The 24,338-nt window shown below is 46.5% G+C and overlaps 1 protein-coding gene across 1 annotated transcript; it reads left to right on the top strand.

Moving 5' to 3' along the window:
* The first annotated feature begins 517 nt into the window (after positions 1-517).
* Positions 518-23,725, top strand: LOC139265227 (regulator of cell cycle RGCC-like). The gene is made up of 5 exons (XM_070882156.1): positions 518-568; positions 1,405-1,569; positions 4,693-4,770; positions 16,148-16,210; positions 23,289-23,725. The coding sequence occupies exons 1-5, from the start codon at positions 541-543 to the stop codon at positions 23,297-23,299; spliced, it is 345 nt and encodes a 114-aa protein (XP_070738257.1). The 5' UTR covers positions 518-540; the 3' UTR covers positions 23,300-23,725.
* Positions 23,726-24,338: the final 613 nt, after the last annotated feature.

Below are 24,338 nucleotides of genomic sequence, written 5' to 3'. Positions count from 1 at the left end.
GTTACATCTCGAATCTTTTCCAGTTCTGACGCAGGGTCATCCACCTGAAACATTAACTCTGTTTCTCTCTCCACAGATGCTGCCTGACCTGCTGAGTATTTCCAGTATTTTCTGATCTATTTTTAGTTGATTTAAATCTGGTTCAAATCCTTTACCTGTTGTTAGATTGATCTTATAAATATATTTTAAGTGGCACAGCAACTTAGGAACAGGGGTCGGATATTCAGCCCCTCGAAACTTGAACACATACAACCAGACTGAAGGTTGGGTGATTGGAAAATCTTCGGGTGATGGGGAGGGAGAGATTCCGTGACGTTGGGGGAATTCCTCCTGATTCGATATTTCTTTTCTATGACATCACGAAGTGCCAAGGTTACCGCCCCCTCCCGGGCATCTCGTTGATTGGCTGGAGGGCCCATCATTCAGATATAGCTTGGGGTTGTGATTGGTCGGATCGGGCTTTGGGGGCGGGTAATGAGACGGATAAAAGGACAAGTCCCGCGGAGAAAGTGAGAGAGAAGCGGAGCTGAGTCTGTCACCATGAGTTCATCGGAGACAGGCAACTCCGGTAAGTGACTGAGTCTGAGAGAGATTGAGAGCGACAGGCTGAAACTGGCCAACATTGGCCGGGATTGGCTGAAACTGTCTAACATTGGCCGGGACTGGGGGCTGACTGAGACTGCGGGAGGAGACTGACTGAGACGGGACGGACTGAAACTGGGGGCTGACTGAGAGAGGCTAAAGGGGAGTGGGACTGGGGACTGGGGAGTGAAAGTGGGAGTGGGAGTGGGAGTGGGGAAGTGAGACTGGGATGTGGGGAGTGGGACACTGTAGACCAGACTGGGTAGGGGTGGCACTCCCCATCAGCCTGTCTCAGTCAGCCCCCAGTCTCAGTCCCTGAAACCAGGTGGTTCTTATGGTCATTTTTTTCTGGTGCCAGCTCACAAAAGACCAGATTTATTGTATTCAACTTGTAATTGGTGGGATTGAAATGCACGAGCATGATCACTGGGCCCTGGTATTCGGGTTGTGAAACCCATGCAACTGCACGAGACAGGCAGGAGCCTGCAGCGGATCCAGTGATAGAAAGAAGGGATCATTTCGGGGCACCCAACCTGTGCACAGGGTCCCTGTCCTCTTAGTATTACTGAGATCGACACCATCTAGGACAAAGCAGCCCACTTGATCGGCACCCCACCCACCACCTCCCTCCACCACCGGCGCACTCTGAGCTGTGGCTAGCACCCTAAATTAGGAAATGACTATAAATCTACAAAGTACAGTTCAATTGTTTGATATTAGATGGCAAAGGGACTGTTTTTAAATGTCAGTATGTGCATGTTATGACTATTACATTTTAGCAAAATAACAACCAAATGTGACTTTAAAAAAAAACCCTTTCAGTGTGGAATGAGGATGAATTTGCTGCTGTCCTGAATGAATTCAATGTGGTCGTTGAAGACCTCTCCTGCTCTGCAGACACTGGTATTCAGTATGAGGAGCACTTGAACCAAATGAAGAGGCAGGGTGCTGGCAGCGCTGGTGACAGTGGAATTGATGACTCGGACAGTGAGTAATGCTGAGTTTGTGGATTTATTAACTGTTTGTTAGCCCCATTTGAATGGGAGGGGCGGAGTAACCATTGCATTGTACTGTTTTAGTTCAGAGGTTTGGTTTTAAATTTGGAACTGGCCAAATGGCATAGGTTTGATATTTAGTACGTGCAGATCTTGGGATTTGCTGGTAGCGTGGTGGAGTCATTGTTGACTAAACATCAACATGCAGGCAGTCTTTAACTTGCAATGTTAAGCAGAAGTTCATAGTTAGCTGGGAATACTTTTTTCAGAGGATGCGGTATCATGAGGAGACTGATGTGGTCATAGAACTGTTACCGTTTTGGATTGGAATGTTGTTGCTGATGTCTATACAAAGGTGACTGAGGCTCATGGAGGGAGAAAGGAATAGAAGGATATGCTAATCGGGTTGGATGAAGTAGGGTGGGAGGAGGCTGGCGTGGAGCATAATCACCAACATCGACGTGTTGGGCCGAATGGCCTGTTTCTGGGTTGTACATTGTATGTAATTCTGTGTTAATGGTTTTGAAGGCTGAAGTCATTTAAAAAAAAATTAAATCTTGTGATGTGGGCATTGCTGACCAGGCTGCCATTTGTTGCCGAACCCTAGTTGTCCTGAAAATGTGGTGGTGGGCCTTCTTGAGTGGTTCTATACAACTGTGGGGCTTGCTAGGTCATTGCAAAAGGCTGTGAAGGATCAACCACATGGCTGTGAGCCCAGAGTCACATAAAGCCAGACTGGGTGAGGATGATCGGTTCCTAAAGAACACGTGAACCAGGTGGATTTTTACAGCAATCTGGCAGATTCAAGCTCACTTTTACTGATAACAGATTTCTATTCCCAGATTTAAAATAAACTGAATTCCATTTCTCAAACTGGCACGATGGGACTTGAACTCACATTTAAATGTTTAGCCCAGGCTCTTTGATCAGTTGTGCAGTAATATAACAACCAGATGACTGTACCCACAGTACATATTGAGTATGGTGGCCTGTCAACACACCACTTCAAGTTGCGCTGGCTGTGAATGTTAAAGATCCTAGGCACTATTCGAAGATCAGGGGAGTCCTGGCCAATATTTATCCCCCAAGCAACATCACCAAAGCAGATTATCTGGTCATTATCACATTACTGTTTGTGGGGCCTTGCTATGTGCAAGTTGGATGCCGTGTTTCCTACATTACAACAGTGACTACAGCTCAAAATAATCCCTTGGCTGCAAAGCGCTTTGGGATGCCCTGATGTTATAAAGGCACTGTAGAAATGCAAGTCTTGTTTTTCTTGAGATTAATTTTGACAGCGATGGCATGATTTAGAGATGACCAGTAACACATCCCACATCATGGTTGAGAGAAGCCCAGATGCTTTCCCTCCAATGGGTGGAAGTGTTTTCCGATAAGTCTCCAATCAACCTTGTTGGAGGGGGGGATAAACGTATTCCCTGATCCTACTGTGCTGACACTGCAGGCAGGGCAATTCTAACCTAACCCATTCATGGGGAAACTGACTGGTTTGGGTGTAACACCGGTTTTACAGCCCCCCTGATTTTACTCTCCATTGAAGTCACTGGGCGAGGTATAAAACCAGTGGGTTTCCTGCCCAGCGAGTTGGGTATAAAACCAGTGGGTTTCCTGCCCAGCGAGTTGGGTATAAAACCAGTGGGTTTCCTGCTCAGCGAGTTTGGTATAAAACCAGTGGATTTCCTGCCCTGCGAGTTAGGTGTAAAACCAGTGGGTTTCCTGCCCAGTGAGTTAGATTTAAAGTACCCCACCATGTGGAAGATTCTGTTTGTGATTCTATCCAATTGTATCACTCCTTCTTATTTACCATGTTGTTTTTGGTCTCCTTTTGATTCTGCTTGTGATGTTTAATAATGCTTTGTTGAATCTGCTTCAAGTGTAGCATTACAATGAAAATTTGCCAACTTGGTCTGAAATTGGGTTTGTAAAATGCACATCAATTGGTGTCCGGGATCAATGACAGATTATCAGTTCCAGCTACCTTAAACTAAATCATGACAATCAAAATGGATCCTGAGCATGTTCACTTGTTTCTGTTCCTCCTCCAGGGAAGGGGAAAAACATGTCTAATTTTGGGCTGCTTGAAGTGCTGTATCACTTCATGCATATGGTCACCACGTATTAGGCAACGATGAGTCATAATAACTTTCAATTCTCACAGAAAGAACTTGCATTCATATCGTGCCTTTTATGATCTCGTGATTTTTCATCACTTTCACAGCCAATGAAGTACGGTCAGTGTTGTAATTCAGGGAAACACCATAGCTAATTTGCACACAAACAGCAATGAGATAAATGACTGGTTGAACCAATGTTTAAGCTGTTTGTGATGTAGGATGGGGAAACAAACATCTTGGTGAGGATTGAACACTTTAAAAATAAATCATTTCAATAGTATTGTCATTCTGGGGATTGGAAATTGCCCTCCGCCCTGTTTGGGGCGGATTTTTCAAATGATCACCACCCGGAGGGAAGTGACGTGAAAATTCAGCTCTTTAACTATGTCATCGCCTCCCAGTGCTGTTTGAGGGGAGGGACTCTGCGAGACCTCCTTGGCTCCCACTGGGCCACCAGGGAGGGGTTTGGCTGGGCCAGCGGCCTGGCACCCAAGAGGCCGTCATTGTCGGGCGGACTGCAGAGTCGGCTGACAATTGCAACAAAATGGCGGACATGGCGGTGTGCCTTCCCCTTTTTAATGGCGGCTGCACCACCCAGGCACTGGCAGCTTCCCACCTCGCGAAGTTGTCAGGGGGCACCGACCGGGGGGTGCTCTTGCTCCTGCGGGGCAACTTCCCCCGCGGGGCTGGAAAGTCGGGGCGCGGCTGAAACCCGTTTCCACCGGCCCGAGGCAATTGTGGATAGGTCACACCCTCCGCCAGCCCCCAGGCGGTAAGGTCTCTTGGAGGCGATAACAAGCCTCAGAAAAGGGCCATTTAGGCCCCTGGATCTTCTATTGAACAAACTCCACCCTTGCTGATGTCTGATCCCTGAAGTGGGTGCTGACCTCTGATTTATATTTCATTTGAAATGTGTATAATTCTGGGTGTACAGCAGAAGAAGGCACCACTCTCAGACGTATGACTTTTATTACCAACAGGTACGGGCTCATCTGGTGCAAGCAGCTTAAACTGTAGTGTTGAGAAGCTGAACTCTGTGGACACAGCAACACCCAAAGGTAGGATCTAAATAACTGACATTATTAAAGCCTCCTTTCTGTACTCTTGGCACCCTTTGGGTGGTGCCAGTGGTGTCTCGGGGCCTGTGACCAGCCAGCAACTATAAGCACAGGGCCAGCTTTCATCTCCCCTCGGTGAAGTGACGTCCAATCCTTACTGGAATAGTGCATTGTGGGTGTGGATGTGTTTCAGTCACTTCGATGTTACTTATTGTTCTAGAATCCTCAATTATTTCAGTGATGTCCAGGAAACTCTGAAGTGGGTTACTTCCACTGAATCCCCAGCCCCAGGAGTTGCTTAATACTAGTAGTAGAACAGAATTGTTCTGGGGGGAGATGGGCTATACACTAATGTGAGACCACCAAGTCCAAATTGCTTCTGTCCCTTCCAGTAACATTGGGGCCCAAGATCCACACCCCACCAAGGGTTTCTCTCCCTTCCTTTCCCATTCAGCAGTGTGTGCTTGTGTCTTTCTCTCTCAGCTTTCCCCCATTCCTGACCTCAACTGGCCTTTTGATCTTCCCCCACACTCCTCCCAACACAGTCTCAGGGCTGAATCTTCCCAAACAAGGGCGGGTTGGCGTGGCTCAGAGGTTAAAATTCAAAAAATCTGAAACAGGAACCCAACCCGCCTTGAACCATCCCACTTCCGGTTGATAGAGGTGCGATGACGGGTGGGTGACCAATTGGCTCGCAGGAGGTGTATTGGTGATTTAAATATTACAATGAGGCTGCCTGCCTTAATTTTAACAGTAATTGTATTTTTAACACATGTTGGCGGGGTTTCCCAGGCCTCGGGAAGCCCGGCAGGTGAAAGGAGGTGAGAAGGGCTGAATCCATGAGGTAAGTGTATTTTTTTAAAGGACTGCTTATGGGCCAGGAGGAGCAGCACTGTTTCCTCCAGGCCCAACAAGTAAACCCCCCAGACCACCTCCCCCACAATCTGTCTGCTACCCACTCCGCCCCCCATTGTAGCCTCCCCCCCCCGCCCCCCGAACTACATTGGACCATCATCTGCTCCCCCTTGACCCACCTGCTCTCCTCAAGCTGTGGCCTTGTGCTGCAGGCTTCCTTGCCCAACAAGGCTCAAACCAGTTAAACGTGTTGCCTGTGGGCAGGAAACCAACAGGAATTGTTTGTTAAAGGAGCTCTACAGTTAACAACTGCACGAAATACAGGAAACCCATTCTTCCCAACCTCAAAACAGTCCCCCTGCACAGAACTTGCTTTGGAGCTAAAATCCAGGCCTGTTTCTCTCCTCCAGAAAGGTTCCCTCTCTTTCCACATGTCCCCATTTCACATCCCTAAAACCTCTCCCTTTCCCCAGAAGGCCGTCTCTTGCTTTCCCTGTCACGAGGCACGATCTCACTCAATCTTTCTCTCTCCGAAGGATTTCTTTCCTTTTTCATTTCCTTTCACCTTCTTGGTGTCGCAGCATTGCTGAAATACATACAGTCAGAGGTTCATTCCAGGGTGCTGGGTCCCTGACCATCTGCATATCCACCCATTCCTGGTGATCAGGTAAATGTGTTCATGTGTCGATTGGTTGGCTGAATGGTCTCTCCTATCAGTGCAGGTCATTTATATAAAGTGCTTGCACATATTGTACCTTTACACTGGGCCTCACAATAAAGTAGTGGGCTGGAGTGGGTTACATGTCCAGGAGGGCTAGTTCATTATGGGAGAGAGATGTAACTTGAGTTCAGAGCATTTGGAAGTCTGCATGGGTGTGTTTTGCTGGAGGGAAAAGATGGGGGGATAAATTGGAGCCGAGTTAATGGTTAAATTTCCAATTACTTTTCTGGATTATCAAATTGATGAGTCCATTATGTTATGAATGTAATGTCTGGTGCAGTGATTAGTTTAGAAATGTCCACCCGGAAATCAGCCTTAGATCTGTGTGGTACCTGGCTGTGTGGTTCTGAGATTTAATTGGTTCTGATTGGCTAAAGGGATAGCAATCTCTGGGATCCGATTGGTTAAAGTCCTACACTGTGATTGGTTAAGGGACTCTCTGGTTCTCCAATCAACCCCTTTTGAAAGGGCTCCAGGATTTTGCAATATTATTTTCACACATCTACACAGACATAAATATTTTGAATAGTTACCGAATCAATAAACTCCTGCCAACCATGTTCCAATTTCTTCTGTTTCCCCATCTCTCCCGAGGGGGCCGGTTCCTGCTGGCAGGTGGTTGCAAGCAGTTTCCAATAACTCATTGGAGCCTGAGCCCAGACAGTGAGTTAGGCTTTTGGCTATGGGACATCACAGCAGAGCCCGGTCTTGTCCATGAATTTTGTTCAGTAGGGGTGTAGCTATCCGAGCCGAATCATAGAATTCTGACAGCACAGAAAGACGCCCGTCAAGCCCATGCCAGCTCTCTGCAAGAGCACTTCAGCTAGTCCCACTCCCCTGCCCTTTCCTTGTAATAATGTGGGTTTTTTTCCCTTCAGGTACTTATCAATTCTCTTTTGAAAGGGTTGATTGAATCTGCCTCCACCTCTCTTTCAGGCCGTGCATTCCAGATTCTAACCACTCACTGTGCAGAAAAGTTTCCCCTCATCTTCTTCTGCCAAATCCCCTTAAATCTGTGTCCTCTGGTTTTTGAACCTTCCGCAATGGGAATCGTTTCTCTCTATCTACCCTGTCTAGACCCCTCATGCTTTTGAACACCTCTATCAGATGGATCGGCTAGGCTTGTATTCACTGGAATTTAGAAGAATGAGAGGGGATCTCGTAGAAATATATAAAATTCTGACAGGATTGGACAGGTTGGATGCAGGAAGAATGGTCCCGATGTTGGGGAAGTCCAGAACCAAGGGTCACAGTCTAAGGATAAGGGGTAAGCCATTTAGGACCGAGATGAGGAGAAACCTCTTCACTCAGAGAATTGTGAACCTGTGGAATTCTCTACCACAGAACGTTGTTGAGGCCAGTTCGTTAGATATATTCAAAAGGGAGTTAGATGTGACCCTTACGGCTAAAGGGATCAAGGGGTATGGAGAGAAAGCAAGAATGGGGTACTGAAGTTGCATGATCATATTGAATGGTGGTGCAGGCTCGAAGGGCCGAATGGCCTGCTCCTGCACCTATTTTCTGTTTCTATGTTTTCCTCTCCTCCTTCTCTAAGGAGGAGAACCCCAGCTTCTCCAGTCTATCCACGTAAAAGAAGTCCCTCATCCCTGGAATCTTTCATGTAAATTCTTACTGTATCCTCTGAGGTCTTCACACCCTTCCTATAGTGCAGTGCCCAGAATCGCACATAATACTCCAGTTGAGGCCGAACCAGTGATCTGTACAGGTTCATAATAATTTCCACACTTGTACTCTCTGCCTCTGTTCATGAAGCCCAGGATCCCGTACGCTTTTTTAACTGCTTTCTCAACCTGCCCTGCCACCTTCAAAGATTTGTGCACATATACCCCCAGGTCTCTCTGTTCCTGCACCCCCTTTTAGAATTAGACATTCTGCCTTTCCTCACTCTCCAACTATTGTAAACCTCTTGCCGCAGCCCTGAGTGAGAATGGTACCTCGGGAGTGATGCTGGGGTCATCCTGATCTGCATGGCTCAGCACATGCCGATCTGTTTACGTTCACTCCATAAAATGACTATCAAGAGTTCGTGTGCAGAAATGACCTCGATACTAAAGGGAACTGTAACCTCCTGAGGGGAAGCAGCAGAGACCGAGGATATAGAAAAAGGATTTAGATCAATTGGGCACAAAAATGGCAAATAAAATTTAACACCGAGGAACATGAAGTACTGCACATAAGCAATACCAAATGTGCGTTTTATAAGTGTACATTTAATTGAACTGGCACAGGGAGACTTGGAAAGGGATCTGGCAATAACTACTTTCAATGTCTAGACAATGTGACAATGCAATTAGTAAGTGATAGAATATATAAAAGAAAGAAAGACTTGCATTTATATAGCGACTTTCACAACCACCAGACGTGCTTTACTACCAATGAAGTACTTTTGGAGTGTAGTCACTGTTGTTATGTAGGAAATACTGCAGCAAATTTGCCCACAGCAAACTTCCACAAACAGCAATGTGATAGTGACCAGATAATCTGTTTTTTTTGTTATTTTGCTTGAGGGATAAATATTGGCCAGGACACCGGGGATAACTCCCCTGCTCTTCTTCGAAATAGTGCCATGGGATCTTTTACGTCCACTGGAGAGAGCAGGCGGGCCTCGGTTTAATGTCTCATCCAAAAGATAGCACCTCCCTCAGCACTGCACTGGAGTGTCGGCCAAATTTATGTACTTAAGTCCCTGGAGTGGGACTTGAACCCACAACCTTCTGACTCGGAGGCAAGTGTGCTACCCACTGAGCCACAGCTGACACTCTCAGTAGGGTACAGAGCTGATGGTAAGCCTTTAGCATTCACTGTACACACCATGCTTCAATAACTGCATTCATTCTGCTCGCGAACATACACATCCCTTGGAAAGTCCCCATGACTGATCCCAAGGACTGTATTTCTTGGAACAGAGATTATGGGGTGATTCAATAGAGATGTTAAAATTATGAAGGGATTGGGCAGAGTAGATAGAAACAGACTATTACCAGGTGGTTAAGGAATGTGGAACAGGGGGACGAGGATGAACGATTAATTGTAAGAGATTTAGGACGAGTGGAAAATACACTTTTGCACAGAGTGGCGTGGGTTAAGTAGGGAAAAGTTGGCCAGTGTTATTACTGCCAATCACAAAGTGCTCCCTGCCAAAAGTATAGGATGAGGATGGAATCAAACTTGGCTGTGATACTTCTGTTGTCGAATAGCCTACCGACACTTACTGTCTTTGCTCACCCACAATTAACATCCATTTGCATAAGGCAGGATATGCTCCCAGAGACACTGGTTCCAAATGATTCGAGGATGACCCATATTGGGGACGGTGATTTAACTTTATCATCACAAGCAAGACTTACAACATTACAGTATTCGAGCAGCAGTTCACCGGGTATAATTGAGACTTGTAATACAACAACAACTTGTGTTTATACAGTGCCTTTTAAAGTAGTAAAACATTCCAAGGCGCTTAAGACAAAACCAATAAATTTGATGCTGAGCCACATCAGAAAAAATGATGGCAGATGACCAAAAGCTTGAGGAGTGTTTTAAAGGAGGGTAGAGAGGCGGAGAGGTTTAGGGAGGGAATTCCAGAGCTTAGTGCCTAGGCAGCTGAAGGCATGGCCACCAATGGTTGAACGATTATAATCAGGGATGCTCAGGAGGACAGAATTTGAAGAGTGCAGAAATGCCGGGGGGTGGGGGGGGCGGGATTGTGAGGCTGAAGGAGATTAGAGATAGGAAGAAGGAGGGCTATGCAGGGATTTGTAAACAAGGATGAGAATTTTGAAATTGAGATGTTGCTCAACCGGGAGCCAATGTAGGTCAGCGAGCAGAGGGGTGATGGGTGAGCACGACTTAGTGAAAGTTAGGATACAGGCAGCTGAGTTTTGAATGACCAAGTTTATGTAGGATTGAATATGGGAGGCCAGCCAGGAGTGCATTTGAATAGTTAAGTCTAAAGATAACAAAGGCATGGATGAGAGTTTCAGCAGCAGATGAGCTGAGGTAGGGGCAGAGACGGACGATGTTATGGAAGTGGAAATAGGCGGTCTTAGTCATAGAAACATAGAAACATAGAAAATAGGTGCAGGAGCAGGCCATTCAGCCTTTCGAGCCTGCACCACCATTCAATATGATCATGGCTGATCATGCAACTTCAGTATCCCATTCCTGCTTTCTCTCCATACCCCTTGATCCCTTTAGCCATAACAGCCACTTCTAACTCCCTTTTGAATATATCTAATGAACTGGCCTCAACAACTTTCTATGGTAGAGAATTCCACAGGTTCACAATTCTGAGTGAAGAAGTTTTTCCTCATCTCGGTCCTAAATGGCTCACCCCTTATCCTTCGACGGTGACCCCTGGTTCTGGACTTCTCCAATATCAGGAACATTCTTCCTGCATCTAACCTGTCCAATCCTGTCAGAATTTTATGTTTCTATGAGATTTCCTCATTCTTTTAAATTCCAGTGAATATAAGCCTAGTCGATCCAGTCTTTCTTCATATGTCATTCCTGCCACCCCGGGAATCAGTCTGGTGAACCTTCACTGCACTCCCTCAATAGCAAGAATGTCCTTCCTCAGATTAGGAGACCAAAACTGTACACAATATTCAAGGTGTGGCCTCACCAAGGCCCTGTACAATGGCAGTAAGATCTCTTAGCATCCTCCTCACAGCTCACACTGCCACCCAGCTTAGTGTCATCTGCAAACTTGGAGATGTTGCATTCAATTCCTTCGTCTAAATAATTAATAGTTGTAAATAGCTGCGGTCCAGGCACTGAACCTTGCGGTGCCCCACTCGTCACTCCCTGCCATTCTGAAAAGGATCCGTTTATTCCTACTCTTTGCTTCCTGTCTGCCAACCAGTTCTTTATCCACAATTATCCCCAATACCATGTGCTTTAATTTTGCACACTAATCTCTTGGGTGGGACCTTGTCAAAAGCCTTTTGAAAGTCCAAAAACACCACATCTACTGGTTCTCCCTTGACTAGAATTTTTTGAGGATGTACCTAGTAGAGTATAAGATTTGTCCAGCATGATTTCTCTTTCATAAATCCATGCTGACTTGGACCGATTCTTTCACTACTTTCCAAATATGCTGCTATTACATCTTTAATAATTGATTCCAACTTTTTCCCCACTACCGAAATCAGGCTAACTGGTCTATAACTCCCTGTTTTCTCTCCCTCCTTTAAAAAGTGATGTTACATTAGCTACCCTCCAATCCATAGGAACTGATCCAGAGTTGATAGAATATTGGAAAATGACCACCAATGCATCCACTATTTCTAGGGCCACTTTCTTAAGTACTCTGGGATGCCGACTATCAGGCACTGGGGATTTATCAGTCTTCAATCCTATCAATTTCCCTAACACAATTTCCTGACTAATAAGGATTTCCTTCAGTTCCTCCTTCTCGCTAGACCTCGGCCCCCTAGTATTTCCAGAATGTTATTTGTGTCTTCCTTAGTGAAGACATATCCAAAATATTTGTTCAATTTGTCTGCCATTTCTTTGTTCCCCATTATAAATTCATCTGATTCTGACTGCAAGGGACCTACATTTGTCTTCACTAATCTTTTTCTCTTCACATATCTATAGAAGCTTTTACAGTCAGTTTTTATGTTCCCTGCAAGCTTACACTCATACTCTATTTTCCCCCTCCTAATTAAACCCTTTTGTCCTCCTCTGCTGAATTCTAAATTTCTCCCAGTCCTCAGGTTTGCTGCTTTTTCTGGCCAATTTATATGCCTCTTCCTTGGATTTAACACGATCCCTAATTTCCCTTGTTAGCCACGGTTGAGCCACCTTCCACGTTTTATTTTTATGTCAGACAGGGATATGTGGCCGGAAGCACATTTCAGGGTCAAATACGATGCCTAGGTTGCGAACAGTCTTGTTCAGCCTCAAATTAATGCTAGGCAGAGGGATGGAGTCAGTGGCTCGGGAGCGCAGTTTGTGGCGCAGACCAAAAACAATGACTCGGTCTTCCCAACATTTAATTGGAGAACATTTCTGCTTGCCTAGAACTGGATGTCTGACAATTTAGATACCAAGCAGGGGTCGAGAAAAGTGGAGAGGTCGAGCTGAGTGTTGTCAGCATACATGCGGAAACTGCGCAGTATTTCCGGATGATGTCGCCAAGGTGCAGCATATAGATGAGAGAAAGAGGGGGGGCCAAGGATAGATCCTTGGGGGACACCAGAGGTAACAATGCAGGGATGGGAAGAGAAGCCGTTGCAGGTGATTCTCTGGCTACGATTAGATAGATAAGAATGGAACTGGGTGAGTGCAGTCCCACCCAGCTGGACGATGGTGGAGTGATGTTGAAGGATAGAGTGGTCAACCGTGTCAAATGCTGCAGACAGGTCGAGAAGGATGAGGAGGGATAGTTTACCTCTGTCACAGTCACAAAGGATGTCATTAGTGATGAGAGCCATTTTGGTACTGTGGCAGTGGCGGGAATCTGATTGAAAGGATTCAAACATGGAGTTGCGGAGAAGATGGATACGGATTTGGGAGGTGACAACACGTTCAAGGACTTTCTAGAGGAAAGGGAGGTTGGAGATGGGAGGTAGTTTGCAAGGACGGAGGGGTCAAGGGTTGTTTTTTTGAGGAGATGGATGATAACGACAGATTTGAAGGAGTGGGGGACCGTACCTGAGGAGAGAGAACCGTTAACAATGTCAGCTAACATGGGAACCAGGAAAGGAAGTTGGGTGGTCAGCAGTTTGCTGCGAATAGGGTCAAGGGATCAGGAAGTGGGTCTCGTGGACAAGGTGCGTGTGGAGAGGACAAGAGGAGAGATCAGAGAGCAACTAGAGAGAGATGTGAGGTCAGGGCTGGGCAGGGGGGAACCTCCAAGGAAGTTTGGCCCAGTGGGCTGGGGGACGTTGATAGATGTAGTTGTAGGAGAGTTTGGAGAAAGAAGCTGCAACCTGTGTCTCTTCCGTCTCAGCTCCCGGGTGTCTCTTTGATTCTAACTGAAATCTTCCACCCCTAAAATCTTCTACAATTTGTTAAGACCCCCTTAATATCCTTACACATTCAAATCCTTTGGTTCAGGAAGACGCCAATCACTTGCTTTTGGGCATCAGCCAATCATTAAAGATGCCATGTTCATAACACCCTGATGTATGTAGGGTGCTAGTCTTATGACACTCTTGCATCATCTGTTTTTGACCAACAAGACTCCTAGGGTGGCGATGGCAACACAAAAGGAATATGTCTCCATAGGTTGAGGTATGGCCCTTGCAGTTGGCCTTAGTTTTTATTCACTGTGGAATTTATAATATTCCAGCACAATGGTAACTGCACCTAAGCTTGGTTCCCAGGCTAACTGTCCATCCTTACTGTTGGCTAATATCCAGCCTTCACCCAAAGCCTCATTATTCAACTATAGTAATCCTCTTTCTCACCCCGGGTTGTCTCATTACAGATTACTCACAGACTTTATCTATAAGCAAATGGGTTAATTGCCTTACACAATTCAGGCTATCATTGCATACAGTTGATGATTACAGACTCTTGTATTTAATTCTTACACACAATTATAAATCCACTACTGATGATTATAAGATAGTGAAGCAAGTATTCTAAAAACCAGCTAATCCATGATAATACAGTAGCCAGTGTCCATGGAAACCTTCTCCAGTGAGAAATTAAGGTGTTCCAGGCATGTTCTGGGGGTTTGGCCCTGCAATTTACTGGTTTGTTGCAGTAACTTAGAATGAAGGATGGTGGAAACTCCTTTACGCACTGTTTAGATTGATACACAGGTCAATGAGCCCTGTGCCTAGGGCCCCTGGGTAATGTATTCGCTTCATGGGTTCTTTGCTTAAGAAATCATAACAGCAATGTGTTGCTAAGAACTAGTTGATTTATTAGCAAAGGTTTAACAATCGCATTACCAGTTCATCCACCAGGCTCACAACCACCTGCCTCATCGTGGATCCCCCAAACCCAACTGGCTGGGGTTTTATTGAGTCTCATGAACATCAGGTGACTGGCTAAGCCACTCTCAACTCAACAGCTCTACAACTATTTTTAATAGAACATTAATACAATTGCCCCCTTATTAAAGTGGCACTAAACCAATAAATAAATTAAAATTGACGTTGTGGTTCAAATTAAAAATTTGGGGGTGATGATGCACTCCAGTCCCTCCGGTGCCCACCTCTCGCCAGCTCCACAAAGCTGTGAGCATACTCACAGGTGTATACATTACACCCAGTAAAAATCATCACACCTGGGGTCTCCAGGAAGCTCGCTAGGCACCGCAGTGAGGAACCAGGGAGGATGTAGGGAAGCAGAGTTTGCGTGTCACATCTGTGGACTTTGTTCACCTGCTCGCAGTGGCCTTCCAGTTCTCGCAACCTCTCACGCAAGGCCAAACCCGAGAGGTCAGCAGCATAGAAACAGTTGGCAGGCAGTGTGAGGTCAGGGGGTAGCAATGGGCTGGCCTTTGTTTGTATACAGGTCCAAATTATGTTACTTAAAATGGCAGGATTCTAGCGTATATATTAATCTGAAGCAGTCATGGTAATTGCAGGACTTTCTGTCTGTTGATGGATTCCAGGTTAACGTTGAATAAATGCTCTAAATTTATTTCCTCCCAATCCTTCCTCCAAAAAAGAAGTTTCAATATTGAAGAAAGGAGTTGGAATCCGTATCTGATAGCTGGCAAAACTCAATGACTTTGAGTAGATGATGCATGGAGCAGCTATATCTTGGATTGTTCTTACTGAGAATGTATTGCAATTAATATATTCACTGGTTTAGTCCTTTTGGATGCTTAATTTTAATTAGATGCTGATAGCAGATAATTGCTGCGTTATAATAGAGCCTGGGGATTAAAGTCACAGAATGTAGTTTGTTTTTTGTGCGTGATAAAATGAAGCAATTCAAGTATAGTGCATTGTGACTTTGGTTTATTCCGAATGTCGTTTGTTAAACTCTGCAGGCCAATTTCTTCATGTATCTTGCTACATGGTTATGTTTTAATGGATCAGAGGGTCCCCAAATTTCTTGTTGCTCTGGGCCCCAAGACCTCTTAAGCGGGCTCTGGGTGGAACGGGAGCAGATCTAAGGAACTCCCCAGCCCTGGTATCAGAAAGTACATCATTATTCAGCGTGTTTGGAACAACCTGTCGGGCAGTGTAGTGGAGGTAAACCCAATGGAATGATTTAACATACCCTCCGTTACTCCCCCGTCCCTATCTCTCTAACCTTCTACAAGTACAACCTTCCAAGAATGCTGCGCTCCTCCAACTCTGCCCTCTTGTGCATCCCCCACTTCCTTCGCCCCACCATTGGCGACCATGCCTTCAGCTGTCCTGGCCCTGAGCCCTGGAAATCCCTCCATAAACCAATCCTTCTCCCTGCCTCTCTCCTTCTTTAAAGCACTCCTTAAAACCTACCTCTTTGACCAAGCATGTGTTCACCTGAGACGATGAAGGAATGATGTATTAATTGGAGGGGAACTTGGAGGTGCTAGTGTTCCCATGCGCCTGCTACCCTTGCCCTTGTAGGTGGAGAGTCGTGGGTTTGGGAGGTGCTGTCGAAGAAGCCTTGGCGAGTTGCTGCATCTTTTGTCTGATTATGCTCTTGTGAAGCACCTTGGAATGTTTCAGTATGTTAAAGGTGCTATGTAAATTCAAGTTGTTGTTGGGATTGAAGGGTTAGGACGGTCCCTGCAGGTGGGCCGAATAGCCTTCTTTTATGCTTGCTATCCTTGGGTTATTCTCAATCTGTACATTAAATACTTTGTTTTTTTCCCTTAAGCTAAACTTGGAGACACAAGGGATCTGGAGGATTTTATTGCAAACCTGGACCAGACGATAGCAGGTACATAATCCTTTAAATAAGTATTTGGCTAACTCAAAGGCTGTATTTACAATCTGCATTACCTCTTGCTTAGCCCTCTCCCCATGGAAGCATCGTTCTCGTAAGCACGAGGTGACGATGACTGGAGTGAGTTGCTGCCGCCTCCCATTAGTTTTTCCGTTGCCATATAGAATCTTCACCGACACTCCCCTCCAGTATGGATCTGCTATCTTGTTGCCGCACACATATGATGGATTTAAAGATACTTCCTATAGTCCCAGATACAGGGCTGGTATAAAGTTACTTCCGATAGTCCCAGATACACTGGTAACTAGTGGGGTGCCGCAGGGATCAGTGCTGGCACCCAACTATTTACACTCAGTCCCTTCTTCCAAGTCGTTAATATAAATTGTAACGTAGCCAAGTTTGCTGATGATACAAAGATGGGAGGAAAAGCAATGGGTGAGGGGGACACAAAAAATCTGCAAAAGGACATAGACAGGTTAAGTGAGTGGGCAAAAATTTGGCAGATGGAGGATAATGTCAGTGTGAGGTCATGCACTTTTGGCAGAAAAAGTCAAAGAGCCAGTTATTATTTAAATGGAGAAAGATTGCAAAGTGCTGCAGTACAGCGGGACCTGGGGATACTTGTGCATGAAACACAAAAGGATAGTATGCAGTTACAGCAAGTGATCAGGAAAGCCAATGGTATCTTGGCCTTTATTGCAAAAGGGATGGAGTATAAAAGCAGGGAAGTCTTGCTACAGCTATATAAGGTTTTGGTGAGGCCACACCTGGAATACTGCGTGCAGTTTTGGTTTCCATATTTACGAAAGGATATACTTTTTGGAGGCAGTTCAGAGAAGGTTCACTAGGTTGATTCTGGGGTTGATGGAGTTAACTTATGAGGAAAGGTTGAGTAGGTTGGGCATCTACTCATTGGAATTCAGGTGATCTTATCAAAACGTATAAGATTATGAGGGGGCTTGACAAGGTGGATGCAGAGGATGTTTCCACTGACTGGGGAGACTAGAACTAGAGAGCATGACCTTAATATAAGGGGCCGCCCATTTAAAACATAGATAAGGAGGAATTTCTTCTCCCAGAGGGTTGTAAATCTGTGGAATTTGCTGTCGGAGAGCTGTGGAAGCTGGGACATTGAATAACATAGACAGTTTCTTAAATGATAATGGGTTATGGGGAGCAGGCAGGGAAGTGGAGCTGAGTCCAAGATCAGATCAGCCATGATCTGACTGACTGGTGGAGCAGGTTCAAGGGGACGTATGGCCTACTCCTGTTCCTAGTTCTTATGTTCTTATACAGGTCTGGTCTAAAGATGCATCATATAGTCCCAGATACAGGGCTGGTTTAAAGATACGTCCTATAGTCCCAGATACAGGCCCGGTGTAAAGGTACGTCCTATAGTCCCAGATACAGGGCTGATTTATGACATTAAATAACCTGCTCGCCAACCGTTCTGTTCAAGTTCTGCCAGAACCAATTGACTCCAGTGGTCGTCTCCTTGATTCAGACCTGGGTTCCAGGAGCTGAATGTCAAACGAAAGGAGACTACCTGATTTTCAGGTGAAATAATGAACACGTTTAGTTGTACTTTGATATTGAGTTACAATATAGCTCCCTCCTTCCCCTCCCCCATATCCTCCCAACAATCTGGCTTCTAATCTGAAGCATTAGACTTGTAGCTAACGCATCCCTGAAGAATATCTCTGTATGCTAGAATGCTTTCACTAATTTGCGATTTAAAAAGAGTAATCTGAGGGGATCGTCATCATTGCCATTTGGATATTGCTTAGCAGGATCCCTAACACTGAACAGTGACTCATTATCTCCCACAGCCTCACCATACAGAGGCACCAAAGGATTGGGTGGGGCCGAGACAGTTTGACTCCTGATTTAAAGCGATATGATGAAACCCTGCCCTGGAAAAATACTTCATTCCTTCATTCCTGGCAAGGTCAACTAAACATTTTTAGGCAAGAGTTGTAAAGTCCTTACACAATACCACAAATCCACACGAGGCACATTCTATGAACAAGGTCACTGCATGACCTGAACATTTATTCACAGGACCAAGAAACGATGACCCTGCGTGGGACCTCCCTTTTATATATCGATGACCAGGTGAGGAGTGTCTCCCACAAGTTCACCCCCTGTGGTCAAGGTGTACATTTGTTACGTATATACAGTATTGCAGTGTTGTTACATAAAGGTTACATACATGACATTACCTCCCCCTCAACATCTTATTGGGATCATAGGTTAAGTCTCTCAGGTGGTCTGCACTCTCTCGTGGAGTGCCACAGTTGGGGCTATGATTGTTGAGCCTTGGTATACATCTCTGTCACCTGTGGTGATTCCGGCCTGTCCGGGCTGAGTGCAGGGACTGTGCATGCTGCTGAATGTTCTTGTTGCTCATTCACTGGTGGTGGTGTAAATACCATCTCATGATCTTCCTCGGGATCCTCAGTTTCCATGCTGAACCTTTTTTTTTTTACTTGGTCCAGATGCTTGCGGCATATCTGCCCATTGTTGAGTTTAACCACTATGACCCTATTCCCCTCTTTGTCTATTACGGTACCCTCAAGCCATTTGGGCCCCAAAGCGTGATTGAGAACAAATACAGGGTCATCAATTTCTATATATCTCCTCCTTGAATTTCGGTCATGGTACTCGTTTTGGGATTGGCGCTTGCCCTCAACAATGTCGGACAGGACTGGATGAATGAGGGACAGCCGAGTTTTGAGTGTTCATTTCATGAGTAGCTCCATGGGCGGGACCCCCGTGAGCGAGTGCGGTCAGGACCTATAGGCCAGCAGGAGGCGCGATAGGCGGCATTGAAGGAAGGGTCCTTGAATCTGGAGCATGCCTTGTTTTATGATTTGGACCGCACGTTCCGCCTGGCCATTGGAGGCCGGCTGGAACGGTGCTGTCCTGAAATGGTTAATGCCATCACCCGACATGAACTCCCGGAATTCGTAGCTTGTGAAACATGGGCCATTATCGCTAACAAGGATGTCCGGCAAGCCGTGAGTCGCAAAGACAGCACACAGACTATCCTCGGTGGTGGATGTCGTGCATGAATTCAAAATGATGCACTCGATCCATTTCGAGTACGCATCAACCACAATGAGAAGCATTTTTCCCATAAACGGGCCCGCGTAGTCTGTGAATATGTGACCATGGCCTGGTAGGCCAGGGCCACGGGCTGAGCGGGTCCTCCCTGCGGGTATTACCAAGCTGGGCAACTGCGAACACAGTATTCCCGTGTTCCAGGTCTGAATCAATTCCCGGCCACCACACATGTGACCGGGCAATGGCCTTCATCAGCACGATGCCTGGGTACTTGTTGTGGAGTTCCCTGATGAATGCTTCCCTGCCCCTCTGGGGCATGACTACCCGGCTGCCCCAAAGTAGGCAGTTGGCTTGGATGGAGAGCTCATCCATCCGTCTGTGAAACGGTCTGACCTCCTCAGGGCATACTCTGTGTGCGGGCGCCCAATCCCCAGTCAGGACACATTTCTTAATCATGGATAGGAGGGGATCTCTGTTGGTCCAGATTTTGATCTGGCAGGCTGTGATGGGGGAGCCTGCGCTGACAAAGGATCGGCAGCCATGACCATCTCAGCGCTTTGCTCCGCTGCCCCCTCAGTGGTGGCCAGTGGAAGCCTGCTGAGCGCGTCAGCGCAATTTTCAGTGCGGGATGGGTAGTCATACGCAGCGAGCGTGAGAGCCTATCGCTGTATGCGAGCTGACACATTGGCATTGACAGCCTTGCTGTCTGACAGCAGGGATGTTAATGGCTTGTGGTCCGTTTCTAATTCGAACCTCCTGCCAAAAAGGTACTGATGCATCTTTTTCACCCCATAGACACATGCGAGTGCTTCCTTCTCAACCATCTCATATCCCCATTCAGCTTTAGAGAGCGACCTGGAGGCAAAAGCCACAGGTTGTAGTTGGCCCTCAGCATTACACTGCTGCAACACTCACCCAACCCCATAGGATGATGCATCACATGTCAGAACCAATTTCTTACAGGGCTTCTAGAGAGTCAACAACTTGTTTGAACAAAGTAGGTTCCGCGCCTGATTGAAAGCCCGATCCTGACAGTCCCCCCAAAACCAATCGCAACCCTTACGCAGGAGCACTTGTAGCGGCTCCAACAATGTGCTGAAGTTCGGCAGAAAGTTCCAGAAATAGTTCAAGAATCCCAGGAATGAACGCAACTCCGATGTGTTGCAGGGCCTGGGCGCTCGTCGAATCACCTCCGTTTTGGATTCGGTAGGCCGAATCCCATCTGCAGCAACTCTCCTGCCCAGAAACTCGACCTCGGGAGCCAAAAACACACACTTAGACTTCTTGAGTCGCAGGCTTACCCGGTCCAGTAGCACCTCCTCCAGGTTGTGGAGGTGTTCCTCGGTGTCACGACCGGTGATGAGGATGTCGTCCTGAAATACAATTGTTTCAGGAATGGATTTGAAACATAGAAACATAGAAAATAAGTGCAGGAGTAGGCCATTCGGCCCTTCGAGCCTGCACTGCCTTTCAATAAGAGCATGGCTGATCATTCCTTCAGTACCCCTTTCCTGCTTTCTCTCCATACCCCTTGATCCCCTGAACCGTAAGGGCCATATCGAACTCCCTCTTGAATATATCCAGTGAATTGGCATCAACAACTCTTGAGCAGGCTTTCCATTTTTCTTTGAAAAATCACAGCAGCTGGTCGAATGCCAAACAGACACCTGTTTTAAACAAACAGTCCCGTGTGTGATGATGGTGGTCAGTAATTTAGATTCGTCAGCCAGTTCTTGGGTCATGTAGGCTGAAGTGAGGTCCAACTTGATGAACAGCTTGCTGCCTGCCAGCATAGCAAAAAGGTCCTCCGCATTCTGGAAGCGGGTATTGGTCTTGTAGGGACACCCGGTTAATAGTGGCCTTGTAGTCCCACAGATCCTGACCGAGCCATCCGCTTTTAGGATGAGAACGATGGGGCTCACCCAGTCGCTGAATTCAACGGGCGAGATGATGCCCTTTCTCAGCAACCGGTCTAACTCGCTCTTAATTTTCTCCCGCATCACATACGGCACAGCTCTGGCTTTGTGGTGCACTGCTCTGACGTCTGGGGTGATGAGTATCACTATTTCTGGTACCTTTCAACATCCCGATGCCAGGTTGAAATAGTGACTGACTTAAATTGCTATAGGACCTGTGAGCATGAACTTCGCTTCACAGATGACATGACGTGCACATCCCCCCCCCCCCCCCCCCCCCGCCCATTTCCAGTTCATCTCAGCTAACCAGCTCCTCCCCAACAGTGCGGGACCATTGCTCGGGACAATCCAGAGCAGCAGCCGGTTCACCGATCCATTGTGTGTTACCGCCAACATTGTACTGCCTAGCACTGGAATGATTCTTTGGTGTATGTCTGAAATTGTGTCTCAATGCGTTCTAGTTTGGGTCTGCCGGCTTTGAATGGCCACAGCTTTTTGAATTGTTGAACACTCATGAGTGACTGACTGACTGGCCCCCGTGTCCAGCTCCATGTGTACAGGGATGCAGTTTATTAGGACTTTCATCATCATAGGTGGCGTTTTAGTATATGAGCTGTGAATGTTTGCTACATGAACCCGCTGAACTTCAGCGTCCATTGATTTGCCCCAAGCGTCATCCTGCCTCGCAGACCCCTCATCTGATTCATCCACCTCGTATATTAGCCTGGTTACAGGTTTTCTGCACATTCTGGCTAAATGGCCACTGAGATTACAATTTCTGCAGACGAACTGTTGAAACCTGCAAGTCCTGGCAGCATGTCTGCCCCCACACCTCCAGCATGAACTGAGATTCCCATTGTTGTGAACAAAAGAGCGGTTGCAAGGCATTCCTCGCTGATTGTTTCTTGACTGCTCTTGAGCACCCTGTTAGTGGGCGTAAATGGCCCATCCTGGGCCGCATTGTCCACTGGGGTGGCGTAAATGTCCGTTCAGCCTGCCATTGTCTCTGTTGGAGACTTCTTCTTGGGTCTATTGCTGGGGTGTGTCGAACTGCCCTTGCCTGCCTGCAGGGCTCTGTCGCGTTAATGATATTGACTCCCTGATCCATGGCGGTTGGAGGCAGAATTGCACGCGTATATTATCTTGGTTTCCTCCTCCCCGCCATAAAAGTCTGAGCCATCAACGCCGCCGCTTCCAAGGTCAAGTCCTTGGTCTCAATTAGCTTTCTGAAAATCCCAGCATGACCGATGCCCTCAATAAAGAAATCCCTTAGCATCTCCCCTCTGCAGGCATCTGTGAACTTAGAGGCTGGCCAACCGCCGGAGGTCCGCAACGAAATCCGGTATGCTCGGTCCTTCCCGACGTCTGTGGGTATAGAATCTGTCGGGCCATGAGTACGCTGCTCGCCAGTTTGAGGTGCTCACCGATTAGTTTGCCGAGCTCTTCAAAGGTTTTGTCCGCCAGCTTCTCTGATGCTAGCAGGTCTTTCATGAGCGCGTAAGTCTTAGGTCCACAGCTCGTCAGCAGATGAACCCTTCGCTTGTCGGTCGCTGCGTCTCCTAGCCAATCCTTCATGACAAAACTCTGCTGGAGCCTCTCAATGAAATCGTCCCAGTCCTCACCGACATAGTACCATTCATCTGTGCTGCCGGTAGCCATTCCCGTGGGTGGTTGATTCCCGTTTCTTGTCGCCAATGTCAAGTCCTTACACAATACCACAAATCCACACTGGGCACATTCTATGGACAAGGTCGCTCCATGATCTGAACCTGGATCAAGAAGTGGGACCCTGCATGGGACCTCCCTTTAGATACCTGGGTGACCAGATGAGGAATGTCTCCCATAAGTTCACCCTCTGTGGTCAAGGTGTGCATTTCTTATGTATATACAGTATTGCAGTGTTGTTACATAAAGGTTACATACATGACCAGAGTTATGTAGCTTTGCAGAATTTCTTTTCATCTCAAACCCATCACTTTTTAAGTGATCGTTTACACTGTATTGAACAAACACAGGCTGTAATGAACTGCCCCCCCTCCCCCACTCCTAATTGTGTATCGAGTGCAATGAACCTTTTTTCCTTGTTACAGAGATGAGGTAACTCGAGATGACACGCCCTGTTCCTGTTACACGAGGAAATGCAGTGGCTGAAAAGGTCTCGCTGACCGGATGCAGCCTCGGACAAGCTTGGTCCCGCATGCTCCAAAACTTGCTTGCGAAGTTGAGACAAAGTGCGCTGATGAAACTATTTAAGGGATGTTGCTGCCTTGTGCCAGCAACCGAGCTACACAGGAAGCAAGCTTGTTTTAAAAGCAGTTTCATTGCAAATTGATTCTTGTGGTTGCAAACTTCCTGTATGTCAAGTGGAAAACAATGTCAAGTTCACACTGCCTTTAGCTCACTGGAGACAACCCGCACTCTTAACACAAACTAATACCGCTTTCAAAACTGCAGATCCATATAGTGCTTGTACATTTTGTAAAGTAAATATTTATCAATTTGAAACCAATAAACTACTAGAACTATCTATATTTTGCCTTTTGAATTAATTTGAGGGTAGCACACTCACCTCTGAGTCAGGTTGTGGATTCAAGTCCCACTCCAGGAACTTGAGCACATAAATCCAGGCTGACACTCCAGTGCAGTGCTGAGGGAGTGCTGCATTGTCAGAGGTGTCATCTTTCGGATGTGACATGAAACCGAGGCCCCGTCTGCCCTCTCTGGTGGACATAAAAGATCCCATGGCACTATTTAGAAGAACGGCAGGGGAGTTATTCCCGCTATCTTGGCCAATATTTATCCCTCAATCAACATATTGATTGTCTGGTCATTATCACATTTCTGTTTGTTGATGCTTGCTGTGTGCAAGTTGGCTGCCGTGTATCCCACAGTACAGCAGTGAGTACACTCCAAAAGTACTTCATTGGCTGTAAAGCACTTTGAGACATTCGGTGGTCGTGAAAGGTATTATATAAATCCGAGCCTTTCTATTTATTTTAAACCTGGTGGGGTGGAAAAATACCTTGTGCAGTATCGCAAAGCAGGTGATCGATAATCGGCCACTCGTTTCACTGTCGCTCGCTTTGATCCACTGCCCGAGATGAATCTCTGAACCAGGATATTCAGCTAGGGTCAGGGTG

Source organism: Pristiophorus japonicus, chromosome 6 (genome assembly GCF_044704955.1).
Source record: "Pristiophorus japonicus isolate sPriJap1 chromosome 6, sPriJap1.hap1, whole genome shotgun sequence".
Classification (NCBI taxonomy): Eukaryota; Metazoa; Chordata; class Chondrichthyes; family Pristiophoridae; genus Pristiophorus; species Pristiophorus japonicus.
Note: the sequence above shows the minus strand (reverse complement) of the source record. Positions and strands in the feature narration are given on the sequence as shown.